At 36.9% G+C, this 22,253-nt stretch overlaps 1 protein-coding gene across 3 annotated transcripts in view; it reads right to left on the bottom strand.

The window, feature by feature from the left end:
* Positions 1 to 22,253, bottom strand: part of vwa8 (von Willebrand factor A domain containing 8) — a 146,055-nt gene that overhangs the window by 62,483 nt on the left and 61,319 nt on the right. For all 3 annotated transcript variants that reach the window (XM_067409012.1, XM_067409011.1, XM_067409013.1), the window contains 8 exons: positions 17,330 to 17,481; positions 14,004 to 14,112; positions 13,622 to 13,760; positions 13,294 to 13,481; positions 9,730 to 9,852; positions 9,530 to 9,594; positions 3,660 to 3,785; positions 3,397 to 3,506 (listed from right to left, as the gene is read on the bottom strand). In XM_067409012.1, the coding sequence (XP_067265113.1) occupies positions 3,397 to 3,506; positions 3,660 to 3,785; positions 9,530 to 9,594; positions 9,730 to 9,852; positions 13,294 to 13,481; positions 13,622 to 13,760; positions 14,004 to 14,112; positions 17,330 to 17,481 (1,012 nt within the window). The remainder of the gene's footprint in view (positions 1 to 3,396; positions 3,507 to 3,659; positions 3,786 to 9,529; positions 9,595 to 9,729; positions 9,853 to 13,293; positions 13,482 to 13,621; positions 13,761 to 14,003; positions 14,113 to 17,329; positions 17,482 to 22,253) is intronic.

Raw genomic sequence — 22,253 nt, 5'->3', positions numbered from 1 at the left:
TTTCACCTATAATGCCTGATGAGTTTGGTGAACACCTGACAAGAGATCAGAGGCCTTCAGATGGCCATGGCAGAAGCTTAATTTTGTTCTCAGTGACACTTTTTTGTGTTGGTTTTGGATCATTGTCCTGATGGAAGATCCAACCACGGCCCATTATTAGATTTCTAGCAAAGCGGTCAGGTTTTGATCTTTTATCTGTTGGTATTTGATATAATCCATGATAGCATCTATCTGAACAAGATGTCCAGGACCTCCAGCAGAAAAATAGGCTCACAGCATTAAAGATCCAGCAGTATATTTAACCGTGGGCATGGGGTACTTTTTATCCATGTGTGCACCAAACCCATCTGGTGGGTTTGCTGCTAAAAAGCTCTTTTTTTTTTTTTGTTTCATCTGACCATAGAAACCGGTCCCATTTGAAGTTCCAGTCTTCTCTGACAACTGACAAGATGCTGCATAAGTGAAGTTCATTATTAGTTTGTTAACTAATGTTAAATACCAATGACCTTTCCAACGTGATTACATAATGCGCAGCGCATCGCAGAGATGATCATTTGTAGTTAAAAAGTATATAATTTATTTATTTTTTTTTTTAGAAAATGACAGATAGTTTCATTAGATAAGACCATTATTCCTCGTCTGGGATCATGTAAAGCCCTTTGAAGCTGGATTGAAACCGAAATTTGGACCTTCAACCTGTTGGTAGCCAGTGAAGTCCACTATATGGAGAAAAATCCTATCAGTAAATTTTAATTCTGAAGTTAACTAATCCTTTTTTAAAAACAAAAAAACAACAACAACAACTAAACAAAAAAACAAATCAACCCCAAACTTTTCAATGGTAAAGTATGTACAAATTAATTGCCTTTGCTTTTTTTCATGGCCAGAACAGAAGGCAGCACCAAAGCAGACCAGGAGCCCTGCAGTTGTGCTGACATAATGGAGACTGTCAACTCAGCTTCCACCTATCCCAGCAGTCCCTGTCTTTGTTAGGGACTGTCAACATGCACACCTCGGAGGGGCTACATGGCGCTATGGCCTCTGAGTAGTAGTAGGATAAAGGAGACTCTGGTTATGTAACGTCAATTCTCTGATACCAGGGTGATGTATCACACCACACTTTCCTCCTCGCAGACAGCAGGGAGAAGAGACGTGCTGAGAATGACATGACGACAGGTAGCAGCGGCTTATAGCCGTGATCTGTCTGTCAGCCAACAGACACGGTGTAATTGGTACTTCAGTGAACAGTCACACTCTGAGGTACTTCATTCTGATGTATCCGAACATTTTGAGAAAACTCTCAGCCTAACTCTGAGCACATGCACAGAACCTGATTTCATCAAGTGCATCTTGATCCTGGATCAACATCTTTGCACTAAAAAAAAAAAAAAAAAAAAAGTTTGAAATACCTTTTCAGTGGTATACTGTTACTGTTACAACCTGACGGCATCCACACTGCTGAAAGCATAATTTAAATTAATGTGTAAATATGTGCTGCACGCTTTCTTCTCAATAACAAAATAAATACACAACAAAAATGACAGCGGTGAGAAAACAACAGAGAAAAAAGGCTCCGATCATAGTGATGTGGGTATGTTTGCACAAGCTCTGAAATTCAGTCCAGTGTCATGTCACATTCATTTATATAGCACTTTTTTTGCTTTAAAGAAAGCAGCTTTACAGCTCTACTATAATGAAGCTCTTCATGACGGACTGAACAGAAGAAATTAACCAGAGAAGAAATCCACATCAAAGAAGGCGGAGCCCCAGAGCCACACCCACCTATAGCATAATCTGACCAAGAGTGCTGCAGGGAAGATGTCAATACCTGGAAGAATAGAAGGTATGCACGTGACGTCACCATCTACCGTTATGACTGCAGTCACGCCCGCTGAGCGACAGCATTGGTTTTCAGCGTGAATGCAGCGAAAAACACACAAAACACAAAAAGAGCTTTGTGATTGACTGTACAAATAGTTTTGACACAAAATCTGAGGTATGTATTTAAAAACTGCAGAAAGCTACAGAAAAAAGTAAGTAAATAGATCGCTGCAATTCACAGAAAGAGCTGGACTCAGAGAAACATGGATTTGCAGTTATTTTGTGTCGAAACGATGGATTTTGAGGTAAAATCATGCCGTATATATTGTATTGTTATATATTGTGTTGACAACTCATCAATTAAATATTTACAATCTTATATTCTGCATAATTGGGTGTTTTTAAATAAACACTGACACAAGTTTTAGGGCTGGACAATATGACAATATATATATAACATTGATAAAAGTGATTACTCGGATTTAAACCTACCTAGGTTGTAGTTATATAGAATATTCACAGGCAGATTTGCTTTATGTATTTCCCCGGCGTCAAAATCAGGCACATTTAAATGTCAGGAAAAACGACTCCTGGCTGCATGTCAATATCCTTGGATTAGGTTTCTTTGACATGTCATAAGGAACACTTTCGAGCCCAACCTTTTCCAACCGTTTTCACAGTTTCCTCTATTAAATCCAGTCATGCAGCAGGTTCTTTTGCCACTCAGTCCAGCTGAGGGAGCACGTTCCGGCGGGAAAATGATGTCGATGCATACCCTCTAGAATTCACCACTGGGTCCCTAGAGATTTTCCTATGGGTTTTATAATGGGTTTTTTTCATTTATGAGTGAATTAAGGTCTGTTGTAAACGTAACTTGATGAAACCTTTTGCTCTACAGCGAAACTACACACACCCAGATAGAAAACGCGAATTTTGAATTTTTTTTATTTTTTAAAAATGTATGTTTCTAATAAGTAACTAGATAGAACATTTGGGGTGTGAGTGTGTGCGGTTTACATTGTAGAACAAAACATCTTAGTTTTGTCAAGTTATGTTTACCACAGACCTTATTTTACTCAGAAATTGAAAAACCCCATTATATAAACCCATAGGAAAATCTTAGTTATTAGTCTTTAGAATTAGAATTAGCCTCTTGGGTTTTGACATCATCCCTGCTGCACTCTATGGTAGTTCGAAGGTGTTTATAAAGAACATCGGGCCTTAACAAGAAGTACTGAATAATAAAACTAAGTAAAAATGTGCCCACTAGGAGTAAGAATGTAGAGTAAAATGAGCATAAATGAGTAAATAGATTCTCTGTGTGAGAACGTATTTACTATGCAAGCCATCAAAGATGTCCCCAGGTTTATTCACGTGCAGAATCTGACAAGTCAGATTCAAACCCCCCCCAGGCTTCATGTCAGTCAAAGCAGATGCGGAACAGATGCATTTGCCAAAGCAAGACAGATGGTGACTGACAAGTGTGAAGGGCTCTCAGTGGCCCTGATTGGATGCAACATTGCAGAGTCACTTCTGATTGGTTGTTCTGGCTAATAAGCAATAAGAGTTATTCACCTGAGTTGGTGCCAAAGCCGGTGTTAACAGCGTCTTCACTGATGGCATGCAGCTGGCACACTCCCGTGTCCTCTGCGCCCATGTGCATGGGCTTTGTCAGCAGGAACTTCCTGCACATGATTTAAACACATTTAGTTGAAGATGTACCATTGGTTGTAGCAAATGCTCTTAAATAACCTCTAAAACCTAAATGTGGGCAAACAACTAAAACATGAAGGAATCCTTGTGATTTCATTGAAGTGCACAATGAATTTTATTGCCACCTGTCAGTCTTGCTCTCAACAAGAAGCCAGCGGTCTTCAGCCACCAGGAACACAGCCTTGAGATTGATGGGGAGGGAGATGGTGTGAACTTGACCTTCTAGCACATCAACAACATCCAGCTGATTCCTGTCCAAGTAGAGCACAGTATAAATCAGTAGGCCATGACTGAACAGGACACCAGAGCTCTGTTACAAAACCTAGTGAGCTGATAGCAGTCTACAGCCTACACTGTAAAAAATATTGCAATTTTAAAAGTAAAAGACAGTAAAAATACTATGGAAAAAACTTTTAATTGGTAAACGGTAAGTTCAATTACTATATATGGTGAAAAACTAACAATTAAAATATGAATGACAGGGGAGAGAACAAATTGTTGAATTAAGTCATTATTTTTGTTTTGTTTTTGCACACAAAAAGTATTCTCGTGGCTTCATAACATTAAGGTTGAACCACTGTAGTCACACTGACTATGTTAACAATGTCTTCATTACTTTTCTGGGCCTTGAATGTGGTAATTATGTTGCTTTCTATGGGGGATAAAAAAATCCTCAGATTTAATTAATGTAATTAATTAATGACTGAAATGTAATTTTTGGGTGAACTAACCCTTTAAATTGACATTTCCAAACATTTATGGTTTTCCACTGAAATAACTCCTTTTTTCTTATCTGTTATTTAAATTAAGGTTATATGTTACAATTTATGGAGTTTAATATTCTAGTGTCATATTTGTTACCATGATGGTGTTTTGTATTTGTGTGCATGACACTGTGTGCCCCTTCTATATATTAGTATGTACCTCAGCTTGTGGAAAAACTGTGAGATGAGCTTTGATTATACAGTGAAAGTCAGCAATTACTCAATTACTTAGAAGACATGATAGGGTTCTTAAGAGATATAATGTTCCAGCAAGTCTGCTTAATCAATTACCAAAGAAGCATGTCAAAATTATTCTGGAAAATAAAAATACCATTTTATAAGGTGAGCAAAAATGAGCATACCCTCCTAAAAGTTACTAAATGAAGTTTAAGGCAATGTTTGATCAACAGGTAAGTATGTTGAACCAAGACATTTAAAGGTGCCCTAGAACCAGTTTTTACAAGATGTAATATAAGTCTAAGGTGTCCCCTGAATGTGTCTGTGAAGTTTCAGCTCAAAATACCCCATACATTTTTTTTTAATTCATTTTTTTAACTGCCTATTTTGGGGCATCATTAACTATGCACCGATTCAGCACATGACCCCTTTAAATCGCGCACTCCATGCCCCCCCCAAGCTCTCAACGATAATACAGTGCATTTACAAAGTTCACGCAGCTAATATAACCCTCAAATGAATCTTTACAAGATGTTCCTTATGCATACTTCATGTATGTGTCGGATCATGTGAGTATAGTATTTATTTGGATGTTTACATTTGATTCTGAATTAGTTTGATAGTGCTCCGTGGCTAATGGGCAAATGCTACACTGTTGGAGAGATTTATAAAGAAAGAAGTTGTGTTTATGAATTATACAGACTGCACATGTTTAAAAATGAAAATAGCGACGGCTCTTGTCTCCGTGAATACAGTAAGAAACGATGGTAACTTTAACCACATTTAACAGTACATTAGCAACATGCAAAACATTTAGAAAGACAATTCACAAATATCACTAAAAATATCATGTTATCATGGATCATGTCAGTTATTATCGCACCATCTGCCATTTTTCGCTGTTGTCCTTGCTTGCTTACCTAGTCTGATGATTCAGCTGTGCACAGATCCAGACGTTAATACTGGCTGGCCTTGTCTAATGCCTTGAACATGGGCTGGCATATGCAAATATTGGGGTCGCACATATTAATGATCCCGACTGTTACGTAACAGTCTGTGTTATGTTGAGATTCACATGTTCTTCTGAGGTCTTTTAAACAAATGAGATTTACATAAGAAGGAGGAAGCAATGGAGTCTGAGACTCACTGTATGTCTTTTCCATGTACTGAACTCTTGTTATTTAACTATGCCAAGGTAAATTCAATTTTTGAATCTAGGGCACCTTTAAAGAGAAGTAATTTGCTGACAATTAAAAATGTTATATCGCCCATTGAATCATTCTCAAACTAAATACTGACAACAATGGAACCACTTGGGAGAAAACTGTCAGGAGACTTATTTCTTAGCACAAAAGAGGGCAGTGGTTACAAGAGGATTACCAAATCATTGTTTTAAGTGTGAAAATATAGCAAAAGTAACACAGAAATTAAAAAAAAAACAATGGACTTGTGACAAGGCCCCTGAAATAATCAGGCCTTCATTTTAAGCTTTCATTTAGTGATGAGGGATTTTTTTGCTAGACAAAGAGCAGGATAAATACCAAGCAAGTGTCTCAGAGCCAGCAAAAGCTATGAAAAGAGTGACTGTTTTTCTCACAGAGTGAGATGCAGCCTGCAGAAATTACATGCATGTTTGTTATTCTCACTGGAGCTACCTACTGTAGCCAAAGCACAATACAGTCAGTTAGCCATTTCCAAAGCCCATATTTACAAAATATAGATTCTGGGAATCAATACTTTGGTCTCATGAGACCAAATCAATCATTTTGGATCTAACAGCATTCAAAATGTTATGGTGTTGCTAGAGGAGGAGTACAGTGAGAAGTGCCTGGTTCCCACAGTAAAGTTCAGTGGTAGTAAAGCTCTTGTATAGGGATGTATCAGTTCTGAAGGTGTGATGGAGTTGTGCTTTATCAATGCTGTCATGAATTCCCACACCTCTGTGTAATTTAATACACAAACTTGAAACAGAAGTTGTTACCCTTTCCTCATTTCCTGCATTGTTGTGCATTTTTTCAACATGACAATGAGGATATGCATTCTCCCAAGGTGAAAAACATTCTGTGGACATGTACTGCACTCAATCTTAACACTCAAGATCAGGGCATTTAAGGAGCTCATCATCCAGGAGTTAAACAGGACAGATGTGACAATTTGTCATAAACTTGTACACTCCGTGCCAAGAAGGGTCAGAGCAGTATATTCAAAATTATGGAGGGTATACTAAGTACAAGAATATTATAGATTTGTTGGGTGTACTCATTTCTGCAATCCTTAATTTAAACAAAATTGGCTGATTTACTTATTTTATGGCTATAAATGACATATATTTCTCAGTTTTTATTATGTATATGTTTAATACATTTTAGTTTTGCCATCTTTCCATGAATTGTATTAGTGATCATAAAGAAAATACATCTTTTTTATTTATTCAGAGGGGGTGTACTCATTTATGCTGTGCACTGTACATGTGGCTTTCTACCACCTGTGTTTTTTGGTGGTTGTCAGTATATTATAAAGGTACAAAACAGATTTTAGTATTTCAGTAGGTTGGTATATTAACATTATATTAGTTAATGTAATGCCGTTTTTATTGTACATTTACGGCCCATGGCATAGGCGACATAGATGGTTGGCTGGTTTGGCAAACACTCCAGTGGGTATTTGTGTTTGCACTCTGGAGAGTGTCAAAGGGTTTCTATTTACAATGTGTTTTTGTAGAGCTGAGCAATGAAACCAATCACAAACATCTCTGTTGATCTCTTGAATGCAATGACCAATCAGCTGTGTTTAAAGTCAGAATCAAGAAATCAAGAGTTTTTGTTCAGTGCTAAATTCTGCACACTTATGAATCGTCTCATAATAAACAAACAAAACATAGACACAATGTAAATAAGAGATTCATTGTGCAGTAGACAACTTCCTTGATTATAATGAAACTTTGTGAAATCACAATGAACTGAGATGAGTGACATCTTTTTAGTGATTTTAAATTTAGCGCTCTTCGTGCACATTTATGCCAATTAACATCATTTTAGTACCTTAGATTAGTGCTTCTCAAACCTGTCCTGGGGAACCCTCACCATTACCCATTTTGGATGTCTCCCTCATCAGACACACCCAATTCAAGTCTTGCAGTCTCTATTAATGAGCCGATGAGTTGAATCAGGTGTGTTAAAGGATTAGTTCACTTTCAAATAAAATTTTCCTGATAATTTACTCACCCCCATGTCATATCCAAGATGTTCATGTCTTTCTTTCTTCAGTTGAAAAGAAATGAAGGTTTTTGATGAAAACATTCCAGGATTATTCTCCTTATAATGGACTTCAATGGCATCCAGGGTCAAAATTATAGTTTCAGTGCAGCTTCAAAGGGCTTTAAACGATACCAGACGAGCAATAAGGGTCTTATCTAGTGAAACGATCAGTCATTTTTTAAAAAAAATGTAAATGTATATGCTTTATATAAACAAATGATCGCCTTCCATGTGCTTTCGCCAAAACCGCACTTTCGTATTCTTCAAAAAGCTTACACTGTATGTCCTACACCTTCCCTATTCTACTTATGGAATAAATGGAAGTGGCACTGCTTTCGTTCCATAAGTAGAATATGGAAGACCCTTATTCCTCCTCTGGAAGCTGCACTGAAACTATCATTTTGACCCTGGAGGCCATTGATGTCCATTATAAGGAGAATAATCCTGGAATGTTTTCATCAAAAACCTTAATTTCTTTTCAACTGTAGAAAGAAAGACATGAACATCTTGGATGGACATGGGGGAAAATTATCAGGAAAATTTTATATGAAAGTGAACTAATCCTTTAAATCAGGGAGACATAGAAAATGTGCAGTGGTTGGGGGTCCCCAGGACAGGTTTGAGAAACACTGCTTCAGATTACAATATGTTTATAATAACAATGTTACCATAAATGACAAAATAAGCAATAGTTGACAACGTTATAATGAACAAATTAAATCACTATGGTATTATAATACATCACCATAATGTGTTGATTATGACAGCACAGTTACCATAGGTATTAGTTTTTCCATTAACATTCACCACTTAAACTATGCTTGTAGGGGGCGCTATAAGCAAGGACTCATAAAAATGGCACTTCTTACATAGAACACATAGCAACATGCTAAGGCCCTGTGTCCACCAGAACGTTTTTAGCCAGCTGAAAACGCTAGGCGCTCTGCTTAAAATGCCCGTCTGTGAGTGCTTGAGAGTGCTTCTGCAGCGCAGCGTTTTTTTCCGTTGAAACGGTTTGTTGCTATGATACAGTATATCTGCGTCACTGTTACTTATAACTGATTTTGAAGGTAATTTGTTCCAGACTTAAAATGTTGACACAATGTGAAATTACTTTGCTATATATTTTCAGAGAGCAGAAATATTAATTTCTCATCCATTTTGTTCCGTTCTCTGTTTGTTGATGTTGTTGTACAGCAAGAATGTTGTGACGGTTGGCCGGTGTAGTATTTGTCCCGCCCCTCCTCCACTCTGATTGGACGGCTGGCTAAAAAGTGACAGTGATGAGCGCAGCGTTTTACTCAAAGTTGAACATTCTTCAACTCGAGGCGACCAGTAAAAAACATCGAGCTCTCAGCGCTCGAGCGTGAAAAAATGCTCAGCGCCTCTTTACGCTCCTGGCGTTTAAAAAACGTGGCACTCCCATTGAAAACAATTGAAAAAAAAACACTTTGGTGGACACACAGCCTTAGTGTCACAACACTCAAAGCACAAAAAATTGTCTATTTTTAATTAGATTCTTAATTTTTCTATCTATCTATAATTCTCTATTTCTCACACTTTGTCAGAAATCTTAGATTTTTGTTGCATTGCATTCTGGGATTGATTTCTCCACAACAGATATATGCAGTGCTGTCTTACAATTTGGCCAAAAAGCATCAGAAGGGTGAATAATCATGTTTCTCTAATAAATGAGCTGTTTAGCTTTGGAAAATGCTGCATACATAGGCAGCTCACTAGGTTTCAGAATAAGTGTAAGGGGCTCGTCACACTTAAGATTGAGGGAGAGTAACTTACCCGTTTTCTTTGTAAAAGAGAAGCCAGTTCTTGTGGGCAAACTCCTTGCACATTTTGTATGCTGGCTAATGACAACAACAAAAAAGTTGAAAATAATTTTAAGATAATGTTAGGCATGATTGTATGATTTTACACTACCAGACCCTTAGTGGGCCCTGGACCCCTGATAGAGAACCACTGTTATAGACATATATTTCCACCTGACTCTCTTTGTTGCTCCACCAGTTTGAAGTCTTGCGTGGTGGTTCCTCCTGCTTGTCCTGAGACAGGACCAGTCTCCTCACAGCACCAGTAACCAGGTCCAGATGGAGCACTGTGTTACCCTACAAAGAGGAGACAAGAATGTTCACATACTCTAGTTTTTTGAAAAAGAGGTCATATCATTTCATTTTATTCCCTAAGATACACTGATAATGTTAAGGTAATGTCAAGGTGTTATGCACCAAGAACAGTCATAATTTAGTTTAAGCAACCATTGTCCAGCCTCTATCTGACCCTGGCCTTTTTACAGCTGTCCCTTTAAGATACGTAAATGTCCTTTTCACACACAATACGAATAAGGCCAGAAATGTACTTTATGCAAGTATTGTGCCAGCCTCCTGTAACAATGCTTCTTATCTTTAGTTTTCACTTTCATAGGAAAGGTTGGAGGCCATAAATTCCTCCTCACCACTGAATTTGCAGCCTAATGGCTTCCTTACGCCCTGGCTTTCATATACCGCATACTGTCTGTGTTATTAATAGAAGCCTTGCATCACTTCTGGACAGATGGTGGGTTTGGCCGAGACAAGCCATTATGGTCCTGGGCCGCACTGTTTCATTCAGCCTTCGTGTTTTCTCCACCAGGAGAGCAATGACCCCTGGATGGCCCTTTGTGATGTCTGGACATCTGTATTTTTAGATTTTTATACGCAATAAGTAATCATGTTTTCCACACCCCTTTTTTCCACTGCTAACAGGTGTTTTAAGGTTTCTTCCAGGCTCGACTCTAATACAAACCAGCTGCACTCTGTGAATGTAAATTCAAGTTTGATCTCAGTGGGTACGGGAAGTATTCAGACCCCCTTAAATTTTTTACTCTTTGTTATATTGCAGCCATTTGCTAAAATCATTTAAGTTAATTTTTACATTTTTTTCTCATTAATGTACACACAGCAACCTATATTGACAGTAAAACACAGAATTGTTGACATTTTTGCAGATTTATTAAAAAAGTAAAACTGAAATATCACATGGTCCTAAGTATTCAGACCCTTTGCTGTGACACTCATATATTTAACTCAGGTGCTGTCCATTTCTTCTGATCATCCTTGAGATGGTTCTACACCTTCATTTGATTCCAGCTGTGTTTGATTATACTGATTGGACTTGATTAGGAAAGCCACACACCTGCTATATAAGACCTTACAGCTCACAGTGCATGTCAGAGCAAATGAGAATCATGAGGTCAAAGGAACTGCCTGAAGAGCTCAGAGACAGAATTGTGGCAAGGCACAGATCTGGCCATCGTTACAAAAAAAATTTCTGCTGCACTTAAGGTTCCTAAGAGAACAGTGGCCTTCATAATCCTTAAATGGAAGATGTTTGTGACGACCAGAACCCTTCCTAGAGCTGGCCGTCCGGCCAAACTGAGCTATCGGGCGAGAAGAGCCTTGGTGAGAGAGGTAAAGTAGAGCCCAAAGATCACTGTGGCTGAGCTCCAGAGATGCAGTCGGGAGATGGGAGAATGTTGTAGAAAGTCAACCATCACTGCAGCCCTCCACCAGTCGGGGCTTTATGGCAGAGTGGCCCGACGGAAGCCTCTCCTCAGTGCAAGACACATGAAAGCCTGCATGGAGTTTGCCAAGATGGTGAGAAATGAGATTCTCTGGTCTGATGAGACCAAGATAGATGGCCTTCTAAGCGGTATGTGTGGAGAAAACCAGGCACTGCTCATCACCTGTCCAATACAGTCCCAACAGTGAAGCATGGTGGTGGCAGCATCATGCTGTGGGGGTGTTTTTCAGCTGCAGGGACAGGACGACTGGTTGCAATCGAGGGAAAGATGAATGCGGCCAAGTACAGGGATATCCTGGACAAAAACCTTCTCCAGAGTGCTCAGGACCTCAGACTGGGCCGAAGGTTTACCTTCCAACAAGACAATGACCCTAAGCACACAGCTAAAATAACAAAGGAGTGGCTTCACAACAACTCCGTGACTGTTCTTGAATGGTCCAGCCAGAGCCCTGACTTAAACCCAATTGAGCATCTCTGGAGAGACCTAAAAATGGCTGTCCACCAATATTTACCATCCAACCTGACAGAACTGGAGAGGATCTGCAAGGAGGAATGGCAGAGGATCCCCAAATCCAGGTGTGAAAAACTGGTTGCATCTTTCCCAAAAAGACTCATGGCTGTATTAGATCAAAAGGGTACTTCTACTAAATACTGAGCAAAGGGTCTGAATACTTAGGACCATGTGATATTTCAGTTTTTCTTTTTTAATAAATTTGTAAAAATGTCAAAAATTCTGTGTTTTTCTGTCAATATGGGGTGCTGTGTGTACATTAATGAGGAAAAAAAAAAAGAAGAACTTAAATGATTTTAGCAAATGGCTGCAATATAACAAAGAGTGAAAAATTTAAGGGGGTCTGAATACTTTCCGTACCCACTGTATTTCCATTTTTTTGGTTTGGTACCTTAATATGTAAGTGAATTAATGAGAATGGTTATTCAATATATGAAGATACACTACATGACCAAAATCGTGATCTCCGAAAACACTACAGCCATATGTGCTTGTTAAGTATTTAACTTTAAAACCATAGGCATTTCAATTTCCACTCTTCTGGAAAGTCTTTCTACTAGACAGAATGGATGTTTAATCTGTTAATAATAGAGTGCTGCAGTGATGACGTATTTTTGTAGGCCAAAACGGAAGTTAGCATTACCCTGGTTCCCTCAACCAAAAACCAATAGGATTCTTCCATAGGCTTTTGGATTATTGCAGAAAATAAGCCCTTTGGCCAACAAATGTTTAGGATTCTTACATGTTTTGTTTATGAATATAATCTCTACAAATCAACACAATTTTTATGAATTTTGAAGCCGAAATGCAATCATTAGAAGTAATAAAGTGGTGAAGTGTGAAGATGTTTAATATTAAAAAAAGAAGCATCAAAGCTTTGGTTACAGAAATCTCTCAGGTTCCATTAAAAAATATCTTCAATTGTGTTTCAAAGATAAACTTAAGTCTATTGGAATGACAAGAGGGAAAGTAAATGATTTTATTTTTGGGTCAAGTTTGTTTTTGGTGAAGTAAACTATAATTAACATTACAGTGTAAATTTTAACTAGGTTATTTTAACTGATAAACAAAGCCTAAATATAGTGACAATAACATCCAGCAAAGTAACACGCAGCCTCAATACGTTGTATAACCTATTTCAAATTCAAAATGGCATTATTTCTCAAACATCACATCTCATCTATGGTGAACCTATTAGCTCACAACTCTGGCTCAAATTTGTTTTGATCTTTGGCCATTTACTATTTCCATCCACTATTATTAGACATTGTTTTCCCCTTACAGGTTTGGTGGAAAGGATGCATCTATTGATGATCTTCTATATCCATGTTCAGATCATAACAGAATGTCTCAGATAAACATCAGAGCAGGAATGAGACCCATAAATGGATAGGTAATGGTAGCAAGTGGACAGCAAAGCTTTCATGTATAGTGCCTGTGTAGAAGGGCGAGTTACATGTCACACACACACACACACCTGTTCTTCATGGAGCACCACCTGGTCCAGCAGCGGGTTGCCCAGTGCCGCCACAGAGACAAAGGGCTGCCACACTCCACTGATAGTTCGGGGGAAGATATCATAGAGCTCAATACACTGGACAGAGTCTCCTTTCTCCTTCATAGCATACAGTGACACAGGGTTACATGTGGCCACGTAAATTGAATCTATGAGGAAAAAAGGATTCACTTTCAAAATAAAAGTCTTTATAGAGACTTTATAAGACTTTATAATGCCATATTAATTAGGTCAAAGTTTGGCTCCATAAGACTAACTTCGATATCATTGTACTTTAGTCATGGCCTACCATTAGCAGTGGTGACGTCACAGACGATGTTGACCTCGTTCATGGGGATTTGCCAGTGGGCCTGTTCCTCAGTGAAGCTCATAGATCTAGATGCATGCCTTTCAGATGGATAACTCTGAACCCGCAGAAACACTGGGCCCTGATGAAAACCACAGACATTCTATTAAGTTTCATAGTGTAATATGACAAACAACACTGAACTGATTTCAACTGAATAATGTTTACTTTTGTCTTTTTAGAGCTGCTTTACACCAGAGTTTGCATCAATGTAAAGCTGCTTTGAAACATTCTGTATTGTATAAAGTGCTCTATAAATAAAGGTGATTTGACTGGACTAATAACAGCTTTGAAATATTGAAAATATATGAAAGGTTTATGATACCTTAATATCTATCCGATGGGAATCTGTTGGACACAGCAGTTTTCGTCGTGCATTACCACCCTGATTGATGGTCCAGTAACCCGCCATCTTACAGTCTGGCAATGGTAACCTAGGAAAAGGGTATTTTAGTAATTATCAGTTATGAAATTGAAATCTTACACTGATTAAAACACCTAAAACTGATGAAAACACCTAAAACTGTGTTATTTTATTAGGTTAAGCAAAACTGACTGGTACACCTAGATTTTTGCAATGATTTATGAAAGTAATCAGTGTTTTGTCCAGTAAAAGAACATAATCACAAAACTGCACCTAAATCAGAAAATGATGTGCGTTTAAATGATGGTCATTGTTTCATTTGGCTCTACACATGCCCCAGAACTGAAGACAGTCTGCTGTCTCTGTAGTGAGGCTGGAGTTCATTGACATTTATGAAGGCTGTAGTTAGTAACTTAGCAATAACTAGATCTATATTCCCAGATAAAACATTAATATACTACTCTGCAGTTCATGCAGGTGGGACAAGATATCATTCTTATCAAGATAAAACATTAAACTGTGTGTGTGGTTTTTTTTTTTTTTTTTTTTTTAAGAAATTAAAAATTGTATTCAGCAAGGACAAAAGTTAAATTTTTCAAAAGTGCCAGTAAATACATTTATAATGTCACAATATATATTTTTCAAATTAATGCTGTTCTTTTGACTTTGAATTCACTATACAATCCTGAAAATAAATGTATCATGGCTTCCACAAAATATTAAGCAGCACAACTGTTTTCAAAATTGATAATAATAACGGAGTGTCTATTTACACCAAGTGCAAATAGGCCGCCTTGTTGGCAGAGGCTATTTACACCAAGTATGGTGGGTGGCATTAGCTTTTGTTGCAAACAACCAGAGTTCAAATCTGCCTTTTACCTAACTCATTCTTTACCCTTTTCCTATTGCATATCAGCTCATAGTAGCATTTATTTTAAATAAAAATTAAGAAAATATTCGCAATAGTGAAAATAGTTTGCATAATGGGTATTTAATAATGGAAATAAAGTATTTAACGGGTAGGGTTAGGAGTAGGTTTAGGGGAGGTAATGTCAAGTACAAGTGATGTTCCAATAAAGCAACTTCCATTTATGATTTTAATAAATATAATCACACACACCGAATGTGTTGTTACTATTGCATATGGTTGTGCATACACTGAGGTGCAAACAATGAAATAGTGGCAGATACAAAGTATAAATAGCATCTAACAACCATTTACAATTAGCGCAAAGAAAATACTTTTTGGTACACCTAGGGTAAATAGTATCTATTGTAGCTAAATAGCTATTAGCCACTGCTTAATAATAAATGTTTCTTAAGCTGCAAATCAGCAGATTAGAATGATTTCTGCAGGATCATTTGACACTGAAGACATTTAGCAGACTAATAGCTGCTAAAAAAATCAGCTTAGCCATTTTAAAAAACATCATATTTCATAGTATTACTGTATTTTTGATCAAATAAATGCACCCTTTGTGAGCATGAGGCTTCTTTCAAAAACCTTTAAGTATGATTCAAAAGGAAATATTTGTTTCTTCACTGTCATTTTCCAGTATTTTGTATGAAACATAATAATGAATTGTGTAGACCAGATGGCAAAACACTCAAAAGCAAGTGAAATAAGACAAATATGAGACGGAAGAAACAAATAATTTCCTTTATTGAAAATGTATAGTATACAGTACTGAGAAAATTAAATGAGCTTTATGGAATGAGACAATTTTTGTTGTTATATCACGCTGATGCCAAACTCTCAATAATCAGATTCCAAAACTATGGCAAATTCCAAACAGTGGGCACTGGAAGTGCGGACAGTGATGGCACATAGATGGAACACAAATGATCATTCCAGATAAAGAGAAAATATTGTTATTTTTAATTGCTCACTTTGCCAAGTGTGTTCCAAACAACCACGTTATGAGACAACTGTCCTGCTCACTCCAGGGGCCTATACCATGAAGCCAGTTTAGGTGGCTAGCCAGGTATGTTTCAGTTTAGTTTGCACCAACTCTGTGTTTTAGGTTATGTTCCAATCAGCTATGAGCAAAGTGACATGTCTGATGCAATAAAGTCATTTTTAAAGACAAAAGCATCTGGCTTTTAGCAATGTTTATTTATAATAATAATTTTGTATGATATAAATAATATTTAGATGTTATTTATGTAATTATTATACCCTAAATCCATTATACATGTAAAATTTTAGTTTATCAATTATTATTAAGCACTTAGTTCAAATGAATACAAATATATAAAACTAATTTAAATAAGGTTTACAATCAATAGATAAAGCTATAAAAATGACTGCATGTGAGCTTAAATGTTCAATTCTCTATAAACTAACAATATAAAGTAACTTCACAACTTTTACTTGGACTGATATAGCAAGATTTTTCTTTTAGTAATGCTCCTTTCATAGACAGCTCTTTTCTTCTTGCTGTGTAAATTTGTTTAAATTCTTAATATTTTTCAATCTCATACTACGCTGCTTCTGAATCGTAGTTTCACTGTTCCACAACATGTGATTGACTGTTCACTATTGATGCCACACCTAAACTCCTAGGATCAAAGACTGAGTTGACAGAGAAAGTTGATGATCAACATTATGGTACCAACAAAACCTGATTGAATTGGTTTTGTCAACTCGAAACTAATCCTGTAACCCTGAGTTTGTTCAACTACCATCATGGTATGGGCCCCAGATTTCCCACTTCAAGCGTTCTGTTCTTCAACAGGGTATAGAGATGCTCACTTCCCACTGAAATTTGCCCCAAATTTCTCATATCTTTTAAACGCACTAACCAGACCCTGGCAATCAAGTTCAGTAGTAGTTATTTCTGAGCCTGTCTAATATTATATATATATTGCACCTTCAATGAAATAAGCAGCTTATGAGTTAAATGCATCTGTTCAAGGTGAAGTTTGTAATATTTGTGACACCAGAAACAAAATTGATGTTCATCTGTGCAGCCCAACTGGGCTTCATATAACAACATTGGCTAAACCAATGGTGTGAGTTTGTCAGAGCAACGCAGATGCAAACTTTATTTGAAAACAGTGATCACTTTTGCATTATTTTGTTTACGGTCACTGCTGGTGAAAAAATTGCACACTTCACCTTTGTACGCATTTGTTCAAGTGTATGGTTTGAGGACCATGCAAAGCAGATCCTTTCTACAGGTAGTCTTATTAGTCCAGGACAGTGTGGCTGTTAGAGAACTCAATATTTGTCTATGATACTGTATTCACGGACAGTAAAGGGGCAATAGGAGCTGAGCTCTTACTCCTTGGCCAGGTGCACGCTGGTGGGTTTGGCTCCGATCGGAATGCCGTGCTTGTGCAAAGCTGTGATCAGCACCTCACTCATGTCCTTGTTATAGGAGTCAAAGTCAAACACATTCCTCACCACATTGGCCAAGCCCTCATCCGGAAATTTCTGGAAAAAGAGGAGAATAAGGTAAGCCACAAGATAAAAGCGTTTCGTTGTAATGCATTTTAAGAGCAATCTGATCTTATGTTATCAATCACTGCAGATTAAAAACATTGAATCGTGCTGGAGAGATTGATAAAACATGTAGGAATGGTTTCTATTTCAGTTGATAAGCGTGAATTTAAATTGAACTGGCCGCAAAACAAAGGATGATTAATTAGAATGAGGAATTTACTGAACTGCAATTCAAAAGAAATTCAACGCTTTCTCATGGGAGAGGAATTTCTTCCATCCAAAAGTTTAGCGAGGAAAAAACATGAATAGGACCATTAACCATATAAAGCCTACAATATCATATTTGATACCATCATTTCAACATGATCAAAAGTTTGCTGAAAAACCTGTTTTACACAATCTACAGTTGATGCTTTCTGTTTTCTGATTGACAGCTCACTTTTTTTGCAAGTAAAAGGCCTTCTAGTATAAATTTACAAATGTAAATGTTGTGATACATGTATATTTTTGCTGTGAAATCTTTACTCATTGATATGCAGATACTATATTTATATGCATTTTATGAAAGTAATCTGTTATACTGTTATAAACATATTGTTTTACATTACAAGCAATACTTTTTGGTCATATAAGTATCACCAACTGCACTAGATTGCTTATGCAGATTTTGCCCAGTTTTGGCCTCTGTGATTTTTTTTTTTGAAGTATGAGCTTAAAGGGTTAGTTCACCCAAAAATGAAAATTCTGTCATTAATTACTCACCCTCATGCCGTTCCACACCCGTAAGACCTTCATTAATCTTCAGAACACAAATTAAGATATTTTAGTTGAAATCCGATGGCTCCGTGAGGCCTCCATAGGGAGCAATGGACACTTCCTCTGTCAAGATCCATAAAGGTACTAAAAACATATTTAAATCAGTTCATGTGAGTACAGTGGTTCAATATTAATATTATAAAGCGACGAGAATACTTTTGGTGTGGCAAAAAAACAAAATAATGACTTTCAAAACAATGCTTCTGGTAGCATCGGAGCATTGTGAATCTGTGTGTCGAATCTGCAGTTCGAAGCACCAAAGTCACGTGATTTCAGCAGTTTGGTGGTTTGACCCGCGATCCGATTCATGATTCGATACACTGATTCATTTAATGCTCCGATGCTTTCTGAAGTAGTGTTTTGAAATCGGCCATCACTAAAGTCGTTATTTCGTTTTTTTGCCGCACCAAAAGTATTCTCGTCGCTTTATAATATTAATATTGAACCACTGTACTCACATGAACTGATTCAAACATGTTTTTAGTACATTAATGGATCTTGAGAGAGGAAATGTCATTGCTCTCTATGCAGGCCTCACTGAGCCATCAGATTTCAACTAAAATATCTTAATTTGTGTTCCGAAGATTATCGAAGGTCTTACGGTGTGAAACAACATGAGGGTAAGTAATAAATGACAGAATTTTCATTTTTGGGTGAACTAACCCTTTAATATTCTCAGATAGCATAATATATGAGCTATAAAAGCCTGATTTATCAAATACTCAACAAAAACACATATGCAATCTTTTTTTTATTTAGATTTTCTTTTTATATTTTGTCTAAAGTCTAAATAACTCTTCCGATAAAAAAAAAAAAAAAAAAAAAAAAAAAAATATATTATATTATATATATATATATATATATATATATATATAAGTTCAACATGGTCAACACAATTAACAGCCATTAGAAAAAAAAGATTTTACTTTAGAAATAAACAACAACCTTGTTTTCAGATTTATTTTTTTCAACTATATATAAAAAAGAATGCTGAAATCAAACTTCAGGATACATTAGATAATTCTTGAAAGTGTATTTCCACCAGTATTCATGAAATAAAACACTTAAATCTTACTAATATTATTCAATGTTTTTGGAAGCAACCACATATTGTATGTGATTAAGATATTGTATGTAATTCCTACTGAAATATTATACAGTATTATAAGCTACTCAAAGCAGCTATATGAATTTCTTTTTAATTTCATGCCATTTTAATTCTTCTTTATTCAATTCAAATTTAGGAAGTGGAATAGAATATTAAACATTTTCAATTCAATTCAGAATAGTGCACAACCTGCCTATGGTTAGGTTATTTTTCTAGATTGTACCTCTGCTCACTCTGGACATTCACACTACTAACTTTAGGATTTGCATAATGAGATTCTTTTAAACAGTTCTGAAGGAGTTCACAGACCAGGCACAGGTCGCTGCTTTTCATTTTATAATCTGATCAAATTAAAATAAATAAATAAATAAAAATTCATAAGTAGACAATTTATATTATGAAGCTAATTTCAAGCATAACAGTCTTTAGAACAAAAAAGGTTTATAAGATCACAAGGAACAAATTCAGTCAAGTGTGTCCGAACTTTCAACCGCTAGTGTAGACCTCTGATGGCTGCTTGCGGCAGACCAATTTGACAACTGACTCCTCATCCAACGTGACAGATGAATTCCATCCATCTATCTGCACCCCTGTCACTCCTGAGAGCTGAGGCTAGAGTAGGAGGAGGCTGGTACATTGTGTGTGTGTGTGTGTGTGTGTGTGTGTGTGTGTGAGAGCAGAGTTGAAGCCCAGAGACAGGTGGCCCAGAATGGCAGTGTGGCCTCTATGTGTCAGATCAGTCAGTGAGTGGGCCGAGTGAAGAGACAAGGCCTCTCCTCCCTCACTCTGTCTCTCGTGCGGCACCTTTCATCTCAGACATAGAGTCACTCACCCTCATCTATTAAACATCACACAGTTCATCACCGACACAAAGTCTGAATTCTTAAAATGTGGAACATCCTAAAACCAAGAGGTTTGATGTATTGTGTGGATCTAGCCAGACTTTTGACCAGCGGCATAAAGTCTGGTGCACTTTGCAGCTTATTCTGGACATGATCTGTCCCTTTAGACAGGAAGAGACTGTCTGATTGACATGCAAAACGACCAAAAAGAGGTTTTTTTTTTTTTTGTAAGCACCATTCATCTAAAATATGTTCAAAACTTTGGGGTCAGTAAGGTGTTTTTTTGAGAGAATTAAAACTTTTATCAGCAACGATGCATTAAATTGACCAAAGGTGACAGTGAAGACATTCATAATGTTACAAAATATTTCATATACATCTAAGAATCTTGAAGAAAAATGTATCACAGTTTCCACAAAAATATTAAGTTGGGATGCACGATATATATCAATATATCCAAAATGTATATATTGCAATATGCATATCACAACGGCTTGCGATAACTGAATGATTTCAATACTTTAAAAAGTTATGAATTGTCAAAATTTTAGATCAACGCAGAGAATAGACACCTGGCTGTTAAATACCTGTGACATGCTTCAAGTCCCCCTGTGGTGAAAATCAAGTTTTTAAATGTTGTTTATATGTCTATGTAGTGTTTTTAATATGCTTTAAGACAAACCATGTGCAAATTCATGAGTCAACACCATTGCTGAGTATTTTCTCTTTAAAACTGCAGTGATCTAAAAACGTGGTTTGAAATCGCTGGTGTTTGTTACATCACAAACTACCATGCAACCAATCACGTCAACGTGCTGGTGGGATTTAGCATATCATTAACAAGGACCAATCAGAAGCAGAAGAGAGAAGCCAGGTTATCCCGGTATATTTTTCTGCTGATATGAAAAATCGGGTCGATTTAGCAATATAGAGGGCGTATTATGTATATTACAATGACAAACTATATGTCTTTCCTGACTGACGTTCTGAGTTGTTCAAAGCGATTGTAAGGCTTTTAGAAGGCAGCTGTCTGACTCTGAGATGGCGAATGGTAACATGGTTTGTGTAACATTAGCAACACATTATTAGCTGTTTGATAATGTAGTCAAGCAAAAGGCTAATCATATTAATTACCATTATGTGTCCGATGTTGTAAAAAGGGATACCACTGTGCAGCGTTTATCACAGTAAGTTGACCGAGTGGATCTATGAGCTGGTGTGAGTGAGTGGAGGCGGGGCTAGTTAGCATATTCATAGATCCGCGTAGGGCTGGGCGATATATCGAATGCTTTTGTCACGCGCATTTCGTCAGTAAAGCCGGTTCCCTGATTACCGCTAAATCGCCATAACCTGCCTTCAAATGGAGCGGTATTTAATAGACAGAGCCGTAGTTCACTGACAAGCCACGCAATATCGCGTTCAATATCGACGGCGGTATGTTACATGATTTTTAAAGGATAAAATTATTGACTAAAGGGGGACTTTAATGTTAAAAAATAAATAAATAAATAAATAATAAAAAAAAATTAAATTATTAAGCACAATAAGCCACGGAAAAGAATGAGGTGCTCACACACACAGAAAGCCAGACAGTTTTGTCTTAAGAGAACATAAGCAGTTAAGGAAGAAAATGCAGCTTTGCCATCAAACAATTTATATAAAAAAATACATTTTAAAGTACATTAAAATAGAAAAGAGTTATTTTAAACTGTATTAATCACAAAATTACAGGTCTGGGACAATAAATTGATTCTCGATTTGCGATACAATGATTCTGGATCGAATCTGATATTTCACGAATTTATCACAATTCTCTTTCAACTCGATTCTCGATCACCAGTAGATGGCGATCTAGGTTTAGGTCTAGGTTTAAGTGGTGTGTGTAAAGAATTGAATACAAACGTGACAAGTGAATGGCTGTTTCTAAAAAAAGAATCGTCACTCTGTCCATTATTTGCTTCCATTTTGTGTTATATGCATCAGACCGTGAACTATAC

This window comes from Chanodichthys erythropterus, chromosome 14, assembly GCF_024489055.1.
Source record: "Chanodichthys erythropterus isolate Z2021 chromosome 14, ASM2448905v1, whole genome shotgun sequence".
NCBI lineage: Eukaryota > Metazoa > Chordata > Actinopteri > Cypriniformes > Xenocyprididae > Chanodichthys > Chanodichthys erythropterus.
The sequence above is the reverse complement of the archived record's forward strand: the minus strand, read 5'-3'. Positions and strand labels throughout refer to the sequence as shown.